This window comes from Triplophysa rosa, linkage group LG20, assembly GCF_024868665.1.
Source record: "Triplophysa rosa linkage group LG20, Trosa_1v2, whole genome shotgun sequence".
In the NCBI taxonomy this organism is placed as follows: domain Eukaryota; kingdom Metazoa; phylum Chordata; class Actinopteri; order Cypriniformes; family Nemacheilidae; genus Triplophysa; species Triplophysa rosa.
This window is the reverse complement of record NC_079909.1, coordinates 3,705,757-3,730,615: the sequence shown is the minus strand read 5'-3', so window position 1 is coordinate 3,730,615 and position 24,859 is coordinate 3,705,757. Positions and strand designations below refer to the sequence as shown.

General features: G+C 39.0%; 1 protein-coding gene across 1 annotated transcript; it reads left to right on the top strand.

Moving 5' to 3' along the window:
• The first annotated feature begins 752 nt into the window (after positions 1-752).
• dusp7 (dual specificity phosphatase 7) lies at positions 753-18,639 on the top strand. Its single transcript, XM_057361924.1, has 3 exons — positions 753-1,496; positions 3,841-4,269; positions 16,078-18,639. Exons 1-3 carry the CDS (start codon positions 1,109-1,111, stop codon positions 16,296-16,298), a joined length of 1,038 nt encoding a protein of 345 aa, XP_057217907.1. The 5' UTR covers positions 753-1,108; the 3' UTR covers positions 16,299-18,639.
• The last annotated feature ends 6,220 nt before the right edge of the window (positions 18,640-24,859 follow it).

Sequence of the window (24,859 nt, the reverse complement as noted above, 5' to 3'; positions counted from 1 at the left end):
ATTTCTGTAATTTAATTACAGTTACTTCTGATGCAATTAAACTAAATACTTAGTGTAATATATGTGTGTGTGCAAGGAATGGACATCAAAATTCAAAGTCTAACTTTAAAATCCGTGCTTTAATGTATAATTCTCACATTTGTAATACTTTGGTCAGTCAATAATACTACTTTATGTAGTTTTATATTATTTATTTGAATGAATGAAAAGAGCCATTTCATGTCTTTCTTTGAATCACTTAACAAATCAAGGTTGATATAGGATATAGAAAGTAATTAGTAATAAGTAATTAAATACTTGTTGGAGAGAGTAATTTGTAATCTAATTACACTATTGAATATGTAATTAGTAACTAGTAATTAATTACTTTTTCAGAGTAACTTGCCCAACACTGGTCATACAAGCACACATTTTCTGAGAAAACATCACGCTTTACTGGAAGCAAACAAACCAATCACAATTTTTACCCATTGAAATATTCTCGAGTTTGGCATAACTAAAAGGGTGTATATTTGTTGTGAAATAACTGTAAGAATCTTAGTTCTAGTTGCATTAGGTTATTTTTATGTTCCTTTGTATATCTTATTAAAAACAATTACCCTGGTTAATAACACTGCTGCGAATTTTACAAATAGGTAAAAGTCACAAAACGACGCTTAATTCATTATTTTCAGAAGGAAAATAAGACGCACTGCGTCTTTAAATGCTACACGGCCGACTCCTCCCACCCGGTGACGTATTTATTTTATTACAGCCTGTCAAACTGCCATCCGAAAATGACAAACAGACGCACGGCGATCATGAGCTGCTCTGTTCACCCGACATCCCCAAAACATCCAACGCGTTTCGCTATCATCATCATCATCATCATCTGACGGAACCGCACCGGACCGCGGTCTCTTATGGACGCCGAGCCCGTGTTCTCCCGTTTCCCCAGACCGCAAGAGGACAGCCGCGATGTGTCGGTGAGCGCGCACGCAATCTCAGCGCCATCACACTGAAACAGGAGACCCACGAGTGTGGATATGCCCGCGGGGAAACTTTTCATCGCCTGATCTTTCGTTCCCTCTCATTTTATCGCACGCAAAAGCCTCGCCCTATCTCCCCCATGAAAAATACTCTCTGGAGCGGCGCGATGATGTCGAGCAAAAGCACGGAATGGCTGCAGGATGAACTGGAGACTGGCGGCGGCTCGCTGCTGCTGCTCGACTGCAGGTCACACGAACTCTTCGAGTCCTCGCACGTCGAGTCCGCCATCAACCTGGTCATCCCGGGGCTCATGCTCCGGAGGCTGAAGAAGGGCCACCTGCCCATCCGATCCATCATCCCCAATAACGAGGATAAGGAAAAGTTCGTGAAGCGCTGCAAGACGGATACGGTGGTGCTGTACGACGAGGCGACGACGGACTGGCAGGAGAGCGGAGCTTCGGGCTCCGTGCTGGGGCTCCTCATGCAGAAGCTGCGGGATGACGGCTGTAAAGCGTTTTATTTGGAAGGTAAAAACGTGGACACAGCATCAACAAAAGCGACAGCTATCAGGGAAATGTCGGGTAGACGTTTGTTGTGGACGCGTTTAATTCATTCTCGTAATTTGCCATTCAAAACTTTTAACGTTTCAAGTGGTCAGAGTTTGTGTAAAACGAGCGGATTTTAAGTTACCCCTTTACATCTGACAGTTGGAAATGACGTTCTTTCTGGTTCAGTTACAACGCGAAAGTTGTCACGTTTCCACGCGCTGAGTTGAAAGGTCGACTTTATTTAATATGACGAAAGAGTAGCCGCTTGAAGAATAACGTTACAGTCAGTCAATCACGCGCTTGTGTAGAACGGCCATAAACTTTACATGTTCGTCCTACGTGGAAATATTTCGGATTGTTGTATCTGTCACGCTTATTGTGACATATTTAGTAACCCCCGAAATCATGACTTAACAAAACGTTTCCTTCCTTTTGGCGATGTGTTAGATGACAAAGTTTTAAAAAGAGACTTCGGATTCAAAGATGTTTTCAATTAATTTCCTAAAATGGCCCCGCCATGTTGTCTCTCGGAGGGAAAGGAGCGATTCATGAATGAACGACCGCAGGGGCAGAATGACTATGCAGTTTGACGCTTTTCGATACATTTACGGATTTTATTCGACGTTTGTCGTAAATGCACGCACATGTGTGGCGTTGTGGCGTTTGGCTGTGAAATGCTGTGTGATTGTGTAATTCTCTGCGTCGCCGCCATTCACAAAATAAAGCGAGTTGCCCTCGTGAGCTCTCATGAAGCGCAGTGCCATTCAACAATCAAGCACCACTCGACTAAAACATAGAACACGCTTATCTGGTGACACTTTATTTGAAGAGATCGATAGTTGATTGTGAAGAGACCGATGTGTACGGGTCAAAGACGAAAAACTGTTTAAGCATAAAAACAAGAAGTGTAATACTGCTTTAAATGGTTGTTGTTAAAAAAAGAAAAGAAAACGTTTTCTCTTTAATTTAATTGCATTTTTGTTTTTCTTATAAAAAAATAAATGGCATACATTTTTACAGAAGACACCCACTAAAATTTCATTCAGTGTAACAATCTTGTCGGGCATTTTTACAACAAAAATCAATTTATGACATATATAAAATACTAATTACTTTCACCCCAAATGCTAATTAGTTGTAACTTTACATTTTTTTAAATGTGCCACTATCCTATAGGTTTTGCCCATTTGTCAATAATATTTTTTTACTCATTTAAAGCACAATAAAATGTAATTGCTCCCTTATTATTTATACATTTTAATATGTACACGTCAGAATAAGGATGTTGTTTGAATTTGTACATAAATATTGTGTTACACTGAATGACAATGTAACATTATTTCAACCAAATTTTGACATTTTATTCTCAAGAAACTTATTTGAAAGCCTAAAGTAGACATTTTACTTACATTTTAATGTGCTTTCTATGGACATAAAATCGCTTTTGTACATTTCTTTTGATGCGGACATCTTAAAGGGGTGCTGCAACGGTGTGTCATGCATTCTGACTTCTTTACACTGTTAAAGGTGCTGTCTTCTCATGCTTAACATGGTCAACTTGTCCAAAAACGAGTTGGGCGTATTACGTAGTATTTCTGTGCTCGATACACTCCCCCAGCGATCGTACAGGTTTTCGGAAAGTTTTTTTTCGAACATATAAAACTGTTTCGTAACAATTTTTCTTAGTCCCTTATTGGACAATTCTCCCGGAAAAGCATGCGGCAGCAAGGAGAGCAGGAGAAGGAGCATGCGCAGATGTCACTTTCACTTGTGTGCAGGAAAGAGAGAGAGAGCATACGTTCGCGAAGTTCAGGTGTTTGTTTGTTCACTGCATTTGGGTGATGAATGTTATATAAACGGTGGTTATAACGCTGGATTTGGAGATCGTTTAAAACTGATATATGGAGCTGTCCCAGCGCTAAAAGATGCCGGACATGAACCGCATTGCGGTGAGTGAAACTGATGTCTGTGTTTTGTTGGCAATGGGTGCGCACTTGCTTTAGTTCAGCCTACCCCTCTCCCCACACGCGCAATAAGCTTTCGGAAATAATCGTACAGCTGTATCTATCTTTTATAAATGTGATCAAACTAAATACTCTTCGAAGATACGAAGTATGCAATACTATATAGGTACTCAAGATTAATATGAGATTGGCAGAAACCGCGGGTGTTAGGGCCGCTTTAACGTCTTTGACCCGTACACATATCCCTGTTTGAATGTGTGTGTGTTTTAAAAATGTTACTTTTGGATTAATATTTAATGTCACCCCTATTACTCTCTAATAATAATAATAATAATCCTGTGTCATCTGGCCTGTTTTAGGAGGATTTAACAAGTTTCAAACCGAATACCCAGAGCACTGCGAGACTAACTTGGACTGCTCGTGTCCTAGCAGCTCTCCTCCCTCATCCGTCTTGGGCCTCGGAGGACTCCGGATCAGTTCAGATTGTTCTGATGGAGAATCCGATCGGGAACCAGGTAGTGCCACAGAGTCAGAGGGCAGCCCCTTACCCAGCAACCAACCTGCCTTCCCTGTCCAAATTTTACCCTACCTTTACCTGGGCTGTGCCAAAGACTCCACCAACTTGGACGTTCTGGGCAAGTACAACATCAAGTACATCCTGAACGTAACTCCCAACCTGCCTAACATGTTTGAACACGACGGAGAATTCAAGTACAAGCAAATTCCCATCTCTGATCACTGGAGCCAAAACCTGTCTCAGTTTTTTCCTGAAGCCATTTCTTTCATAGGTAAGAAGCCAGCCTCTTGGAGGTGTAATCCTTATGTATTTTTACCGTTTTGTCGTTTTAAGAGTGTTGAAACACTGCATGTAATTTTGGGATGTGTTTGCATTCACAACATGAATTCATGAATCTGTTATATACACAAGTCTAAACTTCACAATTCATCCTACTCCAGACATCAGGTGTAGCCACAGAAGTATGTGGTTAGAATTCCTAAATCTTGAGCTTTCTTGAATTTATTCATCCAGAGGTTTTCAAAAGTGAACTGCATTTCGTTTTACCGGAGATTTAAATAAAACACCATGGTACACTATGACTGACAGATAATGATCTCTGGAGATTGCTGAATCTCGGATCAAAAGAGGTTTGCGGAAGCGATGTATAAGAGCACAAAATGACAGGAATAGTGAAAAACAGGAAGCAGATAGAATTGATTCAGTGAGTTGTACACAAGAAATCAATCTGACCCATAGATCACAGAGCTGCATTGTTAATGGTGAACTGAGCCATGAATCAATGCACACTAGCCCACTTTTGTTTGCATGAACTAGGGATGGGTCACGGTTTTTGAATATTCGATTAGTTGATTTAATTATCGAACATTGAATAGTGTGTGCGATTGTCATCAAAAAATAAAAAACAACAAAAACAATTCCCGTTTTGATGCGGTGGCGACGCGTTCATGTAACCAGAGGGTGGCGCTGTTAATAACTAAGCTGTCAACAGAAGTCTCACACTCGCTAACATTACGTAGGCTACGCAAACTGTAGACTTGCGTGGCATATACGGTAACTTGGGACGATGTTAAATACGAGTTCTGTGTGGGGTCCTTTATAAAATGAATGAAAATGAAGTGCAGTGCAAACTCTGCCATGCGAAGATTGCTTATCATAGGTCTGAGCATTCGTTTGAGGGCGAAGCATCTACAGGTCAGCGGCAATGAGCTAGTTTCATGATCAGATCAACCAAGTTGAATGCTAGATGGGCAGAGCAAACATCGGCACTCATCACTAGGATGATCGCTAAAGATATGCTTCCGATCAGCTGATACTGTAAGTGCCATCTTTCAGACTGTTCGTAATATGGTCTGTCATTTGGTTATGTTTATTATATTAATAAGTTTCAGCGCGTCATCCTAAAAATACTTTGGCTTGAGATGTAAGATAGCTTATTCCCTAATGAATTAAACAGTCTGTCATCATACAGATGGAAAGCATGAATGGTCTCTCTCTTTCTCTGTTTATGTGTGTGTAGCCTATACATGTGTGCGTGAAGCCTGTAACCGAGAGGTTGAGAGGTGTGATTTTCGAATAATTCCCAGCGAATTTTGAAAATTATTTTTGCTTTAAATGCCCATCCCTACCATGAACACATGTAAACAAAACTGTTCCCCCCTTATGGATTGTTTTTGTCATGTTCAGAGTATGTTTCATATGTTGTGGATTCTGTTATTTGACACAGTTAGTTCTTCAAAAGAATAAGGGTGGTGGTTTTGCTTTCTCTTTGTAGTCTTTGTGGGCTTTTCAGTTAGTAGCACATTTGCTGTCTGTGTGCAGATCTTGGTAGACACGTTCTCTAGTCACTTCCTAAAAACATCCTGTACAAGGTCATATTTGCATGATAAAGGGCGGTCACGTGTTCAACTATGTAGATTCTGTTCAGTTATTTAGTATGTAGGTTTTATTAAAACTTGTTATCCAGTTTTGGTATTGAGTCCTGTAAACAGCTGATCGTGACTAAAATCGTTTTATAGTGAATTAACAGCCTTTTTACAGCCATCAATTTGTTAATTTTTAACACCAATTTTATAGTATTTTTTTAAATAAAGAGAATATGCAATACTTTCAGCTAGGGCTGTCACGATAAACCGACAATAAATATCACGTGATTTATGCACAGCTTTTGAGTGAAGTATGGGAAAATGCTGCTGCATCCGAAAGCCAGAAGGCGCTCTCGTGCGGAAACTCCAAATACGGCAGAAGAAGACCATAATGCGTTCTAGAATCTTTTTATCACTGTTACTCAAGCCTCATCAGGTATTTTTATGATAATAAAGTATATTTATAATGATCATGTTTGACGGGTGTTGCTTTTTCAAATGCACATTATAAGCGACTCAATTCCTACTGATCCCAGAGCCGTGCTTCACGGACAAGCTACGCATAAAAAAAAATATAGACACATTGCATATCGCAGCCAGCTCGATTACAATAGGATTTAGTGGTATCACGATAAATTATCTTGCAGCCTTACTTTCAGCCATAAATGTAGGTATTTGACAGGTAACTTAACTTAGCAGCTAATACAATCAAAACACAATAGTAAATGGAAGCAAGTCCAATCAAAATTGAGAGTTGCACGTTTCTGTCATGTAATGAACATTTAAAGGAACAGTTCACTCAAAAATGAAGGCAGAATTTTCATTTTCTCAAGTTGTTCCAAATCTGTATAAATTTCTTTGTCACAGATAAAGATATTTGGAAGAACGCTTGTAACCAAACAGTTCTTGGCCACCATTGACTACCATAGGAGGAAAAATTATTTTATACATGTCTTCATTCTGATTAACACAAAAGAAGATATTTTGAAGAATGTAGGACAGCAAACAGTTCTGGGGCACTTTTGACTACCATTGCAAGTCATCTACCAATGGTGGCCAAGAATTGTTTGGTTACAAGCATTCTTTCAAATATCTTTGTCTGTGTTCATCAGAGCAAATATATGTTTACAGATTTGGAACAACTCGAGGGTAAATTCATTTTTGAATGAACTGTCCCTTTAAGGAGTTCAGTGCATTTTAAGCCACGTGTTTACTAAGGGTGCGTTTATATTTGGCATTAACATGCGATCTCGGTGATCCGAACAAGCAGATCGGATCTTCAGACAATCAAGACACAGCGCGTTTACACTTGTCATCAAGTGGCTTCCACATCTGGATAATGTGATCGGATCTCTATAGTTTCCCGCCCATTATTTTAATAAGCCTGCTTTTTAAAAATAGCCCCGGTGCGGGGAGATTTCACACAACACGTATAACGGGGAGGATGAGCATGTTACAGATTTGATGCGCAGCCATGTTGAACTCGAGGCAGCGGTGGGAAGTAAACCATGGTTAAAACGATTAATGATCATATATGTGAAAGTATAAGCAGAGGACGTTTGTAAAATGACACAAGCTTTTGTACTTGAGCTGTGGCGGGTTTCACTCGCGCACGCACACACATACACACAGACTCTAACGGTGTTTTTAAACACATCATTTGTTTATTCATGTCACATAAAATAATCACATAGGTAGGCCGAAGTTACTATGATCAAAAGCGACCACTTACATCGTTCTCGTCTATTTGGGTTGATTCGGCTGAAAGTGACAGCGTGTCATTTCTTTGTCTCCGCCCTAAATAGCGTGTTTACTGACATCAGCTATAAGCAACACTATACAATCTTGTTTCTGTGTGTAAATGATATATATGGTGTATTCAGAGCTCCGTTTCAAGCTGTCTTTCCGAAAACAGAGAGTATATTACGCCGTGTGCTATACAGTAAATATACACACACACACACAAGTAGCCTATATGTTGGAAACAAGCTGGTATAGTGTTGCTATTCGTGTCTGTGACATGAAAATAAACAAATGATGCGTTTACAAACACCAGTGGCGCTGTGTGTGCGAGTAAAACCCGTTCGTGGCAGTCACACATAGCCTATGTGATGATAAAGCTGAAGTGGTCAAGAAAACATCTCGTGTGATTTGACATACGTCCTCTGTAGGTTGCAAATAATGATACACTGTAATAAAGTATCCACGATCATTTTGTGGGAAAATGAACGACTGTGCAAGAGTGCGTGAGCAAGAGTAAACTTTCCTCTGTATTTGTCAGCTGCTCCGCAGTCTTGACACGTTTCGGACAGACGAGAGATTAATGACAGTGGGCGGGGTTTTCTGTGAAGTTGTGCCGGTAAATGTAGATAAACTGTCCGGATTGCATTTACATAACACTGAGATCCGATCACAATGCGTCCTCGACTACCGGATCGGATGACATTCCGTTCAGAAGCGCGTTTACACTTGTCTTTTCAATGTGTATGTGGCCAACATCCAGATACAGATCGCATGTTAATGCCAAATATAAACGCACCATAACATAACGCGTCAGAGCGTATAGTCACCTTATCTGTAGGGCTGCCCTCGACTAGAGATTTCTTTAGTCGACTAGTAGTTGTTCATTTAGGCCATTAGTCGACTATTCGCACGTTTATGATATTAATTGAAATTAGGGTTGGGCCGATAGACGATTCCATCGTCCATCACCGATGGCTGATAGACTTGACGATGTTGAGCCAGCATCGTGATTACAACAAATGTTTCACTTTCGTCAGGTGACGCTCAAATTCTCTGTGCTGCCGACTGCAAATTGAGTTACAAAATACGAACAAAGCTGAAGGGCATAAAACCTCACACTGTACAGATCAGACTGGCCTGACTTTATAACTGTGGGGCTCGCGCTGTAAAAAGAGGACGCGTCGCGCAGTTTGCGCCTGACTTTATAACTGTTTATTACATGGCTCGTAGGAATCGTTGATTGTGATTGGCCAGTCGTGACATTTGCAGGTTCGTTATTCCCAGACAACAACCTCTCAAAACTAATAACACACGGTAACCCGGATGCAGCAAATCTTTTTGACAGGTTTTTTTGACAAATAAAATATAAATATGTCTTTTAATAACATATATGACATTATATTTACAAATCATTAAAGCAAATTGCCTGTTCGTGACATTTGAACGTCGTTTCTTACCTTAAAACCCAAAGTAAACGGCTTTTCCTCGCGGAAGGTCTGCATATGGTAAAAATTAGCTAATAAAATATTTCAAATTCAAAATAATATTTCAAATTCTCATGTGGCAAGTAGCTGTGTAATAAGTGGACGAAATAAGCCCCTTCAATGTGATGCAAGACCTGATCACACTGTCGGGGCTGCAATAACAACCGGCTGCCTGTACATTATCCCTTACATAAAGAAAATGCATGTCTGCGCAGCTCAAGAAGACACGCCTCACTTTATCACTCTTTTATTGAATATAACATCAGAATAACTGTGGAGCTCACACTGTATAAAGAAGATGTGCAGTTTGCGCAGTCCACGTTGTATAAAGAACACGCGTGTCTGCGCAGCTCGCATTGTATAAAGAAGACGCACCTCACTTTATAACTCTTTTATTGAATATAACATCAGATATATAGAAGATGTGTCTCTGCGCTGCTCGTGCCAGACGCGCCTCACTTTAAAACGCTGCAGGGCGATGTCATCGTCCATCGCGATGTTTCACTGTAGCCATCGTCCGATGCCAATTTGGTAGACATCGCCCAACCCTAATTGAAATATTTCAATATACATGAGGAATGGGGACATCAGATGATGGTTTAAGCTTCATGTATGAAAAAGATATGTTATGTAACATCGCTAACATTGTTCTAAATTACAGAGCTATACAAAACCATTCTAATGAGCCTTTAAAATATAAATTAAGTGCTCAAGCGAACGCATAATGCAAAACTGCTGTGACACTGCCACAAGTTATGATTATACGTCTCGATATAATATTTCTCTAGTGAACTAGTGAAAATTGGAAAAAAAAGATGGAGTAAATATCAATTTTAGGCAAACGAACCAAAACGGCAAACTAAAATATTATTGCAAAAAAACGGCCTACGGACTCATAACGAAACCTGTTTTCTCTACATCAGACCGCAAAAATAGCCTATAATGTGAAAAATAGCCTCATGTGAGTAATTTCTTCGGAAACGTATAGAATATAAAATAAATTGTAAATAAACAAATACATAAAAACACAGCAAATTAAAGCACTTAAAAGAAAACATATCAGTGGAAATAATCAAGCAGATGGCTTTAAAACCGAAAGAGAACTCTGAGGTCAGAACGCAAAAAATAGGAATAAATAAATATATTCAATACATTGTATTAACGAATAAATAAAAAATAAAGCAGTAACTAAACACTACAACAATATAGACCATTAACTTAACTCGCCTCAGTTTTTCCTTCGTTTTCCATGCCATCATGCCCTTCTTCATAAAGCCGGTTTCACAGAGAACACGGAGATCAGTTTTCCCAACAATAAGGCCAAACTTATGTTCCTGCGACATTCCAAAACACTAAATGTTCTGTATACACCATATAATAAAGCATATGTAAAGAAAAGCAGAAGCCTCGAACATGAATGCAAAGCGCTCACACTTTGTCCTGTGAATCTTTATCGATGCGCTTTCCGTTCACGTTCAAGCTCTTCGGCATTTCTTTACATAATACGCTTTATTAAGGTGTAGTGTTGTCACGGTACCAAAATTTCAGTAGTCGGTACCAATACCAGTAAAATTCCACGGTTCTCGGTACCAATTTCGGTACCAAAGCAAAACACAAGTACATGCTAATTGAAACACAATTTTATTAATAAAGCTCATTGTTAATATAAATGTATAGAAAGCAATGCCATTTTGTATACATGAAGTATAAGTTAATTGTTGCTGAAACTGTTGTGTGCTCACTGGGGTCTTTCATGCTGATGAACATCCTCCTCAGTCTGCTGCTGTAGAAGACAAATAGAATAAACTTCAGTAAGTCAACTGACTGAACAAACATGCATATGCAATATTAAAACAGACCTCCGTTTTTATACTGCATTTACACAAGATTACTTGCATTAAGGTAACTGTATATTAAAATAATAAATGCAACAGATATATTTTTCTTTAGTTTAAATGTGGATTTTTAAACCTAATAGAGTTATCTATCCAAGACATACACATTGCTAGTCATGCAGTTAGTATGATAGTTTTCTAGCACATAGATTGCAGATAGGCCTAAATAAAATACTAGGTACTGTAAACCCCACCCTATCCTCCCATTAATTTTACTCCATTACAGTTATAAAAGCATTAAATGGTTAATAAGGACACTTGACTGGATTAGCATTGGCGCTAACAAATTAACACGCAAACAGGGATGTTTATTTTAACGTAACCTTTAACTTAACATATGCTACAACATTCATAATGCAAACGCGAACATAATTTGAAACTTACCGCTTGAACTTGTTAACTTAAATCCGGATGCTTCCTCGTTTCACCACAAAACTCTGTTCGTTTTCTTCGTGATATGACTTGAATCTGAAGTATTTCTGTGCGCATCTCATGTGGATCGGAGCCTCGCTTATCCGCTCATCACGTTTTATTGCGTCTATAAAAAGTTTCCGACTAACAACCTGTCAGACAGAGCATCAGTACCCGGTTGACCCGGTACGTCGGTACTACCGGGTCTTGTGAAAATTAGGTACCGACAACTTTTTTATTTTTAGGTACCGACTTGGACCCGAAGTACCGGTACTTTTGACAACACTATTAAGGTGTATACTGAATCTTAATGAATTAAGTCACATTTAGCTCCACACAGCCAGAAAAACTGAGCTCTGTGTCCCGCACACAATGAAGCCGATGCGGCTGCCGTTAGAAACGCACAGATGGCGGAGGGATGCAGTGCATGTGCTCAACAGATCTGGCAAACGTAGGATTGCATGTTCCTCCTTTTGTAGCCACCATGTTACTCTTACACCCTTGGACAAATAAACATTTAACATGCTCATAATAGCATTCCTTTCTCCAAGTTAACGGTAGTGTTAGAGCGAACGGCTATGTAAAGCGACTAACGTGGTGCGTATACACTTTTAAAATGATATGCAGACAATCGACTAATAAACATTTGTTCAAATAAGTGTCTTCTAGTCGAATAACGAATAGTCGACTGAAAGGGGGCAGCCCTACTTATCTGATCTTGATATCACGTAAGATGCATCATCATCAAGTCACAGAATGTTCAGTTCAGTGTTTATCACATAGTGGCCCTGTTGAGCAAAATTGGGATGGCTTAAAGGTCAGATCAGTGGCTTAAGGATGATAATAAGAACTGTGGCGTCCACACCACCAGAGGATTACATTCATTTCATTACAAGCTGTTTTATCGTTCATCAGCTGGGAACAAATCACTTTGAAAGTGATCCCAACTTCCAGTAGTTATAATCCTTGATGTGAACAGGCTTGGAGTCATGTGTGGGTAGTGTTTGATAACTGAAGAGTAGAAGGAAACAAGCTTCCGTGTTTGTTGGAGCTTCTGTGAACTCATTGGTCACATGGCCTTTGGCAGGGCTCGACATTAATGCTTGTCTGCTTGTCCGGGACAAGTGAATGTTTTGTATGGGCAAGTGAGAGAGAATTTGAAAAATAATAATAATAACAGTGCTATGAAAAAATCGGTCTGTGCTAAGAATAGGTGCATTAGACAGAGCTGCGTGTTTGTGTGAATTGCGTTTGTTTGTGTGTGACATCAATTAATGGCCCAGCGCATTGAGTCCATATTACTAGATACAGACGCGGACATCCTGTTATTTAAATATGTCATCTGGCTGTTCTGCACAGATTAACATACTACTTGTCTGCGTCTGCACTGCATGAGGACATAAACACATCCAGAGTTGCTCTGAGAGTTTATTTTACAAGCAGTTTACTGTTTGAGGACAGCTGTCGTCAGAGATACTCTTATTATAGGGAGATGGGAGGGTGTGTCTGTAATACTTCCAATTGGAGAACCCGTAACAGCTAACAAAACCCATTGACATCCATTCAAAAAACTAGCATCTGGTCTTCTTTCCTGCGTTCCGTTGAAGCCAGGGCGTTAGCATTAGCCGTTAGGCTTTTTTGGCTAAAGGTTGCAGGCTTCCCTTCTAGTGGCTTTGCTATCGTCAAACACACTAAAACTTGAGCATCTTCCCGACGACCCATCAAAATAAAATCCCCGTTAACGTGAACAGTCAGATGAAAAAATACTGTAGCATTTGCTAAAGGAAATTGTAGTACCCTTAATAAACTACAGTATACTTTAGAAAAGGTTTAAAAACACTGCAGTGAAATTCCTAGATACTAGTAAATAACACTAATTTAATTAGTATCAGTAATTTATGTGGACAAATATACCTCTATTGTATAGTAAAAAATGAAATCCACAGAACTTAGAAAAATTAAACAAATATAGGTCAGCTAACAATTATATGGCCCTAAGTTATCCATCTGTATGTAACGTTGTCATTTGTTACCTGCCTATTCATGTGATGAACTGCATTTGCATATGTTTTTAATGATGACAACAGCTGTTTTATACTTGCTCTATAACTGTTTGGCCTGTGCTACAAAACTTAAAACCTCTGTAGCACCAGTGCTGTTATGTACAAAAAAAGTTAACGTACAGCCAATAATAATTACTGCTTGCCTTGTTTGTTCTATAGCAATAATGGAGAGTGTTAACACATGTAGGTGGCCGCAGCAGACACTAGGTAAAGCGCTTATAAGCAAACTTGCCCAATAAGGATCCGAAACAATTATAATGATAACACTTCAATTGAAATATTTTTTTTTACCTTCGGACAAGTAATATTTGTACGTGACAATGCTTAATGTCAAGCCCTGCCCTTTGGAGTGTGGAAATGATATACCATATACAGATTTACAGGTTTGAGACCACAGTTATTTAGAATTGAATTAGATTCCCATCGGAGGTTCGAAAGTTGTCGTGTCACAGTAATCTGAGACTGCATGTCATCTATGAATAAAACCTGTCGTTCTGGTTTGAGTTTGTTTATCTTTAGTTTTGACGAGGTCATGGCGTGAATCTCATTCTGACAATTGTGTTTCATTGAGTTTTGTGGGAAATCGGTCTTATGAGGTGAAAGAGTTCAAGTAAAAATTCTGTCATTATTTACTTGCCCACATCTGTTTAACGAAAGAATGAGAATTCTGTTCGTACCAAATACCAAAGAATCACCACAAAATTAGTCCATATGACTCAACGTCTTCTGAAGTCAAGTGATGGCTCTGTGTGGAAAAATGAATGAAAATCTCTTTTTCTGATCTCACATTCAGATTCACAAAAAGAGCATCAAACATGACAAAATCTCCTTATGGGTTTGAAACGCTCAATAATGAAAGAACTTTTCTTTTCTTGGGTGCAGCTATTCATTCGCAGGCCTGTAAATAAGTTCAAAATAAAAGTCTCTCTGTGGTCAGGTTGTCGATTATTAAAAGACACGTGACTTAAACAGTGGAAGGGCGAACTGGCGCACACCAACCTCCATCAAAACATCCTGTTATGTGGCTGGACGTTATTGTTCTGGTCCGTGAACAGTTTCGCTTTTGCTAACATACAAAGACGTTTCATGTTATCCGTTCATGCAAATCACGCTGTTAAATTAAGCGCCTGGAACATTAGGAGGTCTCGGTGGAAGAAAGACACTTCCTGTTTATATGACAGAGTTTACAGAGGTCATCGACATGTAATGAAACTGCTCTTATTTATAAAGTTTTATGCAGAGTGAAAAACCTTCCTTACGCTTCATACGTGGAAGATAAGAGGCTCACTGTTGGAGTCGATGATTCTGGGGGAAGTGACCTCATTGTTCCAGGGTTCAGCTTGGCTGAAAGCGTTGTTCATCGTCCATCACTGGAGGAGAAGAGGAAATAGCCACTTTACTTTGCCTTGCCTGGCACTAATGGCTCTGTAGTACGTCATGCCCCACAAAATCAGATGCACTTTCTCTGTAAATAATGTATAACGCTGATCTTTCACATTCGCGGATTGGGCATAATAAAAGCAAGTTTAAAGAGGGCGTTTCTCGCTTGTTAGAGGTTGTCCTGCGCGATGTGGTTATTCAGTTTACGGTTGCTCTGCTCTTTGACTGAAGCGGTATCTTTAAACATACTGCAGTGGTTCAATCTGAAGAGTCTTGTTTAATCTCATTGAGCGAATAGAAAGGAATGAATGCAGAGCATTAAACGTTACTGTATTAAAGAAAGCTTTAGTTCACATATTTTTTAAGCTGTGTCATGGGTTTTGTGGGTGCAAGAAAGCTTTATTTTTAAATCCGTTTTTAACAGAGGAGCAATGTGAAAAAACCAGTCAGCTTTTGCTGTTGGTTTTCTAAAGCATATCATGTTAAAGTTGCATCTCTTCATCGATTCCTTTTAAAACATCGCTAATAAAATAAATACCGGAAACTGGCTAGTTTGCTTTGCTTACCTATCTTTAGTATGAAGGTACATTTTTTGGGTAGTTTTATATTTGACTGAACTATTCGTTTCAAATGTTAAAGTTCTCTTATACTTTACCCTCATGCCATCCCAGATTTATGTGACGTTTACATCTATTAAAATGCTGTCATTTTCTTAGGGGTCACAAGACATGCGAGAACTGACTTATTTGAGTTTACTGCACTGATCGGTGTGTATCGTATCATTCGCTAAATACGTTTAAATAGCAATCATTTTTGTCACAAACGTATTATTTCACTTAAGAAACATTTTGTTTGTTCATTTGGATTATGGATGGATGCGTTTAGCTATGTTGACCCCCATATAGAGCACTTCGAAAAAAACGTAAGCAATGCTGGTCCAGAAGAAATACCCGTTTCAGTTTTACGACGCAAACATTTGAACAAAATACAACCAACAGAATTCATTTGTAACGGTATCAAAATGTTGAACGAATGTAGTAAAGATTTAATTATATATGTAAGATTAAAAATAGACCAGTATTTACATCTTGCAAAGTGGTCTATAAGAAGATTACACTTTAATATTTTAATGTAAATGTATTCCTTTACCTCATATCTGTACTTCCGTATGTTTATTTTACTGTGAATCAGTTGGTGTGTCCCACAGTGTTTATATTTGTTGTTCTTTCCTTCCTCAGATGAAGCTCGTTCCAAAAAGTGTGGCATCTTGGTGCACTGCCTAGCAGGCATCAGTCGCTCGGTCACCGTCACGGTGGCGTACCTGATGCAGAAGCTCAACCTGTCGCTGAACGACGCCTACGACTTCGTCAAGCGCAAGAAGTCCAACATCTCGCCCAACTTCAACTTCATGGGGCAACTCTTGGACTTCGAGAGGACACTAGGGCTCAACAGCCCCTGAGACAACCGCTCGCCCAACGACCAGCTCTTCTTCACTACGCCAACCAATCACAACATGTTCCAGCTAGACACACTGGAGTCCACATGAAGGCCAGCAGAGGAAGCCGGGTGGGATCAGCCACCCTTTGAATGTTTATCTCTCATCTCCAGGGGAGTTTCTCACCTGGAGGAGCAGGCCAGCAGCAATGGCGAAGTGTGGAATGGACACGGGATAGCTTTTCACGCGGGTGTCGCTCTCGAAGGCGAACCCTTTGAAGCCCTGCAGCTATTTCGGTGGATTTTAATGCAGCTTTTCTTGCCTTTATGGAACTGACTGTTCTATTTTTGTCCCGGTTTGATAAAAAAGAGACTTTTGCACAGCGCTTGATACAAAGAGAGTAGAGCAGAACTGCCGTCTTGTGGCATGGATGCCTACGACCTCCCGTTTTTGAAGGGTGCCAATGTACTGACTGGTATTTTTGTTTCGTATTCGGAGAAAATCTGGCTCTGAGGAGTTTTTGTTTTCTCAAAGCAAAGACAAAAACACACCATCAAAGAGGTGCACAATACATTCAATACACGCAGTCTGTCCGTTTCTATATATTTGTATATTTCCTCACAAAGCTCGCAAACACAATTGTACACGCGTCGTGTAGTTCCTTTGAAACAAAAACAAACATTGTGACCCCTCCCCCCTCGGCAGGAACCTCTGGGGTTTTTTTCCTACATTTGCAATGACCTAATGCGTTTTGCACAGTGGTGAAGCCTTTCACTTCTTGGCACTTAAAACCGGTACTCCAACACACATAAAGAGACATTCAGAGGTCCCCGGAGCTGCCAGTTCTAGGCTGCGACGAGGCCGCGCAGCTGCACGCCGGCGAGGAACAACGCACTTACTCAAAGCTCATTGTTCTAGATCGACGCTTTCGGCCCTCGCTAGGAGTCCCAATTTCCTTTTTAAAAAGTGTTCGGTAGGGTTCATTCACCTTCTGGCCTTGGTGTTTCTGATTACAGTATGAATATATATTGTATTCATCTCTAAATAAGAGTATATCTATTCACTCTATGTATTTGGGCATGTGTTCCTCTCGAGTTGTCGGCAGATGAGCATCGAATGTTGAGAACTGTTTTTTTAACTACTATTGCTGCTACCACGTGGCGTCGCCGGTGGGGTGGTTAACAGTGTGTAGCGAGGGCGTTTCCGTGGAAACGAGCGATTGGACCCGAGCGGACAAGTGCTTGAGTTAACAGGGTTGCTTTAAGCTGGCCTTATATAACCTTTTTAATTCTTTCTTACTCTGACTGTTCAATACTATTTGTATCTCACTTTACAAGTCGTTGTATTCAAAAGCGCTTGTTCATTTTGAACGAAATCGATATGTAGTAATAATAGACGACTAATGGTCTTTAACGGGTCAGTCAAGGTTGTATTTGTTACTCTGCAATATACTCAACAACCCTTTGCAGTATTTTCTAGAAAATGGCCTCGGGTTTTTGATTCCTCTCATTTTTTTATACTAGAAATCCACAGGACTAACGCTTCGTTCGCTTTGAAACCGAAGTGGCTTTTCTCTCGGGGTGTCTAAAGTACAAGGCTTTGCATCGCGGGTACGTACGTGCTGGGTGAATTCATTTGGTTACGTAGCACTTCGCATTACGTCCGATTCGATATTCCACATAACGCTCTGTATGCCGACTCCTGTGGCCTTTTTGTGTGTCTGTATATCTATTTTGCGCAGATATGCAACAGCCGTCTTCATAAATCATTGTGGATGGCTATTTCTCGTGCTTGAAACGACTTTATCACCCAGTCTTAATAACACGACAGGATATTCTCAAGTCACCTTTCAACTCTTACACCCCGGGATCGAAAGGCACTTCGTTTCTGAGCTTTTTGGTTCATTTAAATGTAAATCTTGATTTCAAGCGGCTTCTTGTGGAGGAATGTTTGTATCTCTAACAGTGGGAAAGAGAAATCTGTAATGTTTTTCTCTGTTTGTATATTTGCCAGAACACAGGAACATGTTTTTCTGTGGATTTTTCTTGTAGCTACACGACAGTAAAGGACAGAGTGAATAAGGAAATGTATATCTTACCTCACTGAGGAATTTTTCAGGGATTTTTATTTGACAATGCGACGGCATCGTGTTACAGCTTCAAATGTCAAAGAGCTGTTTTATATGTGCTGTATAATTTTTTTTAAAGATACAATCTATATATGTGTATAATACTGGGCTTGGTAACCGGGCAGTTAAATTCTCTGGTTCATGAAGGATATAAAATTGTCCCTATGTATTGTATAGTATATGAAAACCAATACAAGACTTTGTACTGCAAATAAATATTGAATTATTTTTTGGTTATCTCGTCTACTTTGGGTTTTCATTCAAGTATTTTTGTCCTTGTTTCACACTATATCACTATTGAGTACCGCAGAGATGACTCATTTTTGTTTGCAAACCCCGGAAGTGCGTTAGCATTTTAAGATTTGCGGTTCCATCGCCCAAAGTCTATGGGTTTTTTCAATGGGTTTCTGGTAAATCGCCTGAAGTAAGGTTTGTGGCTAACAAAACAGCTAAATATTTTCACGTTTTAATCTATGACATAAAACACACCAGTTATAACCCACTTGTGATTTTTTTTAAACCTTTAATGTGTCTTTAAAACGGTGGTTGCTAACAAGATACTAAAAGCGACTACTTCCTTTGGCGGGAACGTTAGACGTGCATATAAATCTCACAAATAATGCAACATGGGCACAAATGTCTAAAATCATTGTTGGGGAGTCATTCACGGAGTAATTACTTACCAGGGAACACGTTTTTAATAAAGTTTGAAAAAGTTGTCGGTGGCTTGGTTGTGGTGACGTTGATATTAAGCGACTTTAAGTGTCGTCTGTTTATCGTGTTAGCTTTTTACTTCTGACGATTGTATTTCGGCTACAAAAATAGCAAATATTGTGTTAATCTGTAAAGATTATTTTGATAGACAAAACGTGTAAACGTCATAAACCGTTGTTAATCACAGAATTTATTTTTTGCGATCTTCCAAAAGTCGCATAGGCTTTCGGTCGAAGGAACCAGTGCGGCGCTTACTTCCAGGTTAGCCTACAAAAATACGTCATCTCTGAGCCTCTCCATACACCGCCCATCAATCTGTAAACTCTATTCCACTATTCTGTGTGCTATAAAAACGTATTATATTTATATTTACTCAGACGTAAATATCTTCTAACTGGCCCAAATGGCAGGCATTAGGATGTTTTCGCACCTAAAACCAGCGTCAGCTGAGAATGTATTGTTGGTTTTGTGTAGATCTCAGGTTTGCTGCTCTTCAGGGGGTGTTTTTTGCAAAATGAGTCTAACATGAGGTGGGACTTCCTCCCCCACCCGCTCTGAGGCGGTTTCCTGTTGCCTTGTGGTTAATTTCAGATACAGATGGTTTCTGAAGCATGTGATGGCACCACATCCGATTGCTCAAACTATCACTGCTCGGCTTGGCTTCCTCTCTCTCTAACCCATGTGCTCTGTTTTTTTTTTGAGAATGAGTAAAGGTTTCGCTCGGGTTCTGAAGGTCGATTTGCCACGCTGTCTAAGATCAGAGACCCGTTTGTTCTTTTGGTCTTCAAAGGTAGTCACAAATCTAGATGGTAGATATTTTTTTCTATAGGCCTATAAATATAATTTTCTAGATATTTTAATACTATTGTTCACACATATCACAAATAATCTGATCTATATAATTATGGTTTATAAATCCGTTTCTATACTGTGATGATAATATAGTAAATAATTCAGCACCCGTTTAAAGTTTCGACTTTAGGGCCACAATGGTTACAATATCTATCTCTCTCGCTCTCTCTAACCCCTACACTTGAATTTTAAATGCGATTTGTCGGCAAAAAATAGAAAACGCAAAACAAACAAAATGAAAGATGAGGGGTAACTGGGTCTCTAGGGTTCTCTGCGAAGTTGAATTCCTTCTAAATTTGCCAACCAATAGATGAGAGGAACAGGTGACTATAAGGCAACCAAAAGTATAAAAGTGTCTTTTCAGGATTAGATATTTTTGTGCAGGATCATCAGACTCAATATGAAGATCAAACGGATCTAATCTCCCAGGCAGCTTCTTGTTTGTGCCTAGAGGGTCAGGGGGCTGTTACAGTAGATCTGACTCAATCTGACTCAAAAATTTCAATCTGATGGGGGTGTGAGTGAGTGATAATGTACATGCAGAACATAGAGCTGTAGGAGTGAAGTTTCTTCGGGGTATTTCGACATTTCATGAAAACTCAGAAGAGAAATTCTGCATGGCTTGATATGAAGTTTGCGTGCTTAATAACAAACTCGCAAAATCCTCAAGGACTTTGAAATCTAGTGTCAAGTTTTGGTTTCTTGTATTTAGGTTTCTGTTTTCATCCTTGGTTCTCAGTTTTTATCATCATGCGTAGATTCTTTAATGTAGTGTATTCAAAATGTCCTTTTATATATGTTGCATTAACAGTACACTGATGATGATAATGATGATGTCACACTCTTCTGTTTTACCTAAATACATTTCTATTTACAATTTTCTCCAACATTCATTTCATATGTAATTTCATCAGCAGATTGTTTAAGGAAACTTCCTTCATATGTTTACATACATTTTTCTATTCACTTCCATTCATATGAATGTGGAAGAATATGTATCCAGACAAGGAAATAAGCCAATAACTGCTGACTTTATGGATCTTAAGTGGATGACACAATTTCAATACAGTTATCTGTCAGAACTCTGACTGAAGAACCAGCGGAATGGCATGACTGCTGACCAGAGCTTTTGTTGGTTAGGATCTCTGGTATTTCCAGCTCTAGATTTGACCACTGAACTCTGGGACATGCAAGCCAAACTTGATTGAGTGTTTCTACCAGAAAGCTGGTTATAAAAATGCTTCTCTTACATGTTACAATATAATTCTGCCCTAAATACCACTGGCATCATCTACCTCTCAAGCATCAACAGCTCTAGCTGAGAACATTTGTAGTTCTTAAAGGGACAGTTCACCTAAAAATGCAAATTATGTTCCAAACATGTGTGAATTTTGTTATCGATTAACACAAAAAATATATTTAGAAGAATGTTTGTATCCTAACAGTTGTGGAGCATTATTGACTTCCATAGGGGAAAACTGCTATGGTAGTCAATGGTGCCCCAGTACTATTTAGTTGCACATTCTTCTAAATATCTTCTTTTTTTGTTTAACAGAACAAAAAAATGTATACAGTTAAGATAACTTGAGGGGGACTAAATGATGACAGAATTCTCATTTTTAGGTGAACTGTCCCTTTAACTACAGTACAAAACATGCTCAGCCCACAATTATAACAGCCTGATCTCATATCTCAACATCTTAGCCCTAAACAGAGACATAGGAAAAAGTAAAGAAATAAGTTTGTAGAAATGTCAGAACAAAAATGTATAGAAATAAATGTATATATATTGTTTGGTTCCAAAACGCGATAAACGCCATTTAAAAAAAATGAGTTTCCGCCAAAATCAGTATTTTATCGGGTCGGTATTGAAAAGGCACTTTTTAATTTTACGCAAAATGCGATATCGGCCGTGTTATTCTGTCATGTTTTCTCCCTTTCTTTCCAAACCGCAATATACGCTAGTGTCACTTCTCTGCAGAATGCGATATATCCGCTCAACCAATCACAGCACTCCATTCCACGCGCTGTAAACAGTAATGGCGGCGCTCTGAATACAGTCGGCTCCTAGTTTCCCTGATCTACTTTGTACTTTGTGTTCAACAAACAAACAAAAAAAAGAATAATTTTGACGGCATTGATGAACCTGTGCTGGTTTCTGCGGTGGGGAAGAAACGTAAACCATTGAAATCTAATCATTTACGTGAGGAGATTAAGAAGATGAGGCACTAATTTATAGCATTAAAAAGATGACCCGTTGAATTCACTTTAGGAGCGATGAATGATTGAATGTGTTTTTAGTCCAGTGCCTGTATGTAAGATTAGTATTGTATTGAGTTCAGAGGCTGTCATATGTGGATCAACTCACTTTGTTGTGTATTTCAACAGTTTCAATATGAAAAATAACTTTTATATTGATTCAATGTATTTATTGCATTTGAAAAAAATGTTATGGATTCATTGCATTTTGGGGTAAAAATTATCAGTTTTTATAATAAATCTTTTAAAATCAAAATCTGGATTTGAATTTTTATGTAACTAGAACCTAAAGATGCTATGTGAAACTTTGAAACAGGAAATAGTGGTTTTCATCTTGCCACTTTCTTTGTAAAGAAAACACATTTTTACTAAAATTAATCAAAATGGATTTATAGCGTTTTGGAACCAAACTCTTCATATGGAGAATTTAAAAAATACATGATTACTGTTTACAGTTAACTGATCAGCAAAATTATACAGAAAGCAGTGCAGCCAAGAAGTCCGAAGTTATATTGTTTGCTGTGTTAAATGGCAGATACTACATCCATTATTTTTATGTGTGATAATGATTTTGAGTTTCTGGACAAACAAAAGTATAGGATCTGGCATGGGGCTCAAATTGCAGCCCATGATCATTGCAGATTCCCACCACTTTCCATCTATGGCTGTGGTCATCATGCTTGAGCATAAGGCCGAACCAGAGCTGTGTCTTGTCAGTCAGGTGTGTTCAGGAGCCTGAAGATGAGACATGAGACAAAACAAGCCGATGTTAGTGTAGAGGTCACTCTCGTGTGTAAAATGTATGTCATGAATGTATGTTATGACAGAAGTTTGGTTGAGATGACTCCTGCAGTATAAACATGTTTTTGCAGTTAATAAAGATAATGTGTGGCTAAAGATTCATTCATAAATTTTGATGACTTACCTTTGAGTGTGTCACTGAATTTCCCTCAACCATTAAGTCAAAGTCAGACCTGCAGTGGTTTAGAGCTGTTTGGCTTATGATTCGCCTGAAACAGAGACATGTCTATATAAGTACTATAAGAACACACACAACTTCCATTTCCAAAATGATTTTCACTGTAAATTGCTATCATTTTAATGTGGAAAGGATATCAACTTCAAAAATGAATATATCACCTTTAAAACATTAAGTATGACACAGTTGAAAGTGACCTATTAGTCAGATATGGTGACCCATACCCGAAATGTGACCTCTGCATTTAACCCATCCAGTGAGTAGTGAACACACGCGCACAGCAAGTGGTGAACACATGTACACCCGGAGCAGTGGGGAGCTATCACTGCAGCGCCCAGGGAGCAAGTAGGGGTTGGTGCCTTGCTCAAGGGCACCTCAGTCGCCCTGGGAATCGAACCGGCAACCTTCTTGTCACAAGTCCGACTCTCTAACCATTAGGCCACGACTGCCCCATAAAGTTGTCAGACTTCTGAGCTGAACCGATGGTTAGCACCGCGAGAAATACCCGTCTCTTCCAAGTTCACTCCCAGCACAAGGTCACATACGAAACTCTGATATATCAATAAATAAACCTAAATACATGTTGTACCACATACTGTTGAAGAAACATCAAGATGATATGCATGAAAATATTTTAGAAAAATGGTTTATGGAAGTTTATCAACCAGTAGAAGTAAATAATGATTGATGCTAGGATAATATTGTTAATGTAATATTTTTTTAAATGTTAAGTAGAGTATATACATTTTAACTATCCTAAATAAACCCATAAATTATATAACCATAGAATATCTTCAATAATTAAAAAAACATAAAATAGATCATTTTGACCCATACAATGTATTTTTGGCTTTAACTAAAAATGTTCCTGTGCTACTTAATGCTGGTTTTGTGATCCAGGATCACATAATGTATAGGCCTGATGTGGGCTGTATAAATCACTTCTCCAAATCTTACAACATAACACTTGCATTTTTGAACATTTTACCCCTGATTCTTTATGAGTCTTATACAACTTTCAGTTGTTTCAGTCCATCATCTGTTGTCTCTCAATTGTAAACAGGTTATCACCTACTCTATTGTCTACCATCACCACACTTGAGCAGATGTCTTGTTTCTGGCATTGTTTCAAACAACTGACAGGATCTTTGCCTTTTTCACACTGTCTGAGCTGATTTTAGAGGAAAATCTGTGGATTAGATACAGCACGTTCCTAATGGTAGCTAAAATCATCATTACATTACCTTCATTATAAAATAATAAGAGAGACGACAGGCATGTGAATTCATCAGAAAGCTTCAGAGATTCTGAGGAACTCAAATTCTAAGAACTACTTTGTATTTAACACTAAAGAATCCTTGTGTCCATTCGACTTTGATCAATGATAATAGGCCAGTCTCAGACTGTTGGGGAAGATGGGTCGCTTCCACGACAATCTCTTTCATTGGAAAGAGCTGCTTAATGAATAAATGTACATGTAAAGAGGACATCTAGGTGTCCTCTTTACATGTACATTTATTCATTAAGCAGCTTTTATCCAAAGTGACACTCACGAGTGTGGAATATTACGACTGAGGTGATTCATCATAAGGAGACGTAACATCATGCAGTACAAGCATTGAGACAGCTCTTTCAGAGGTAGTTAATAACCAG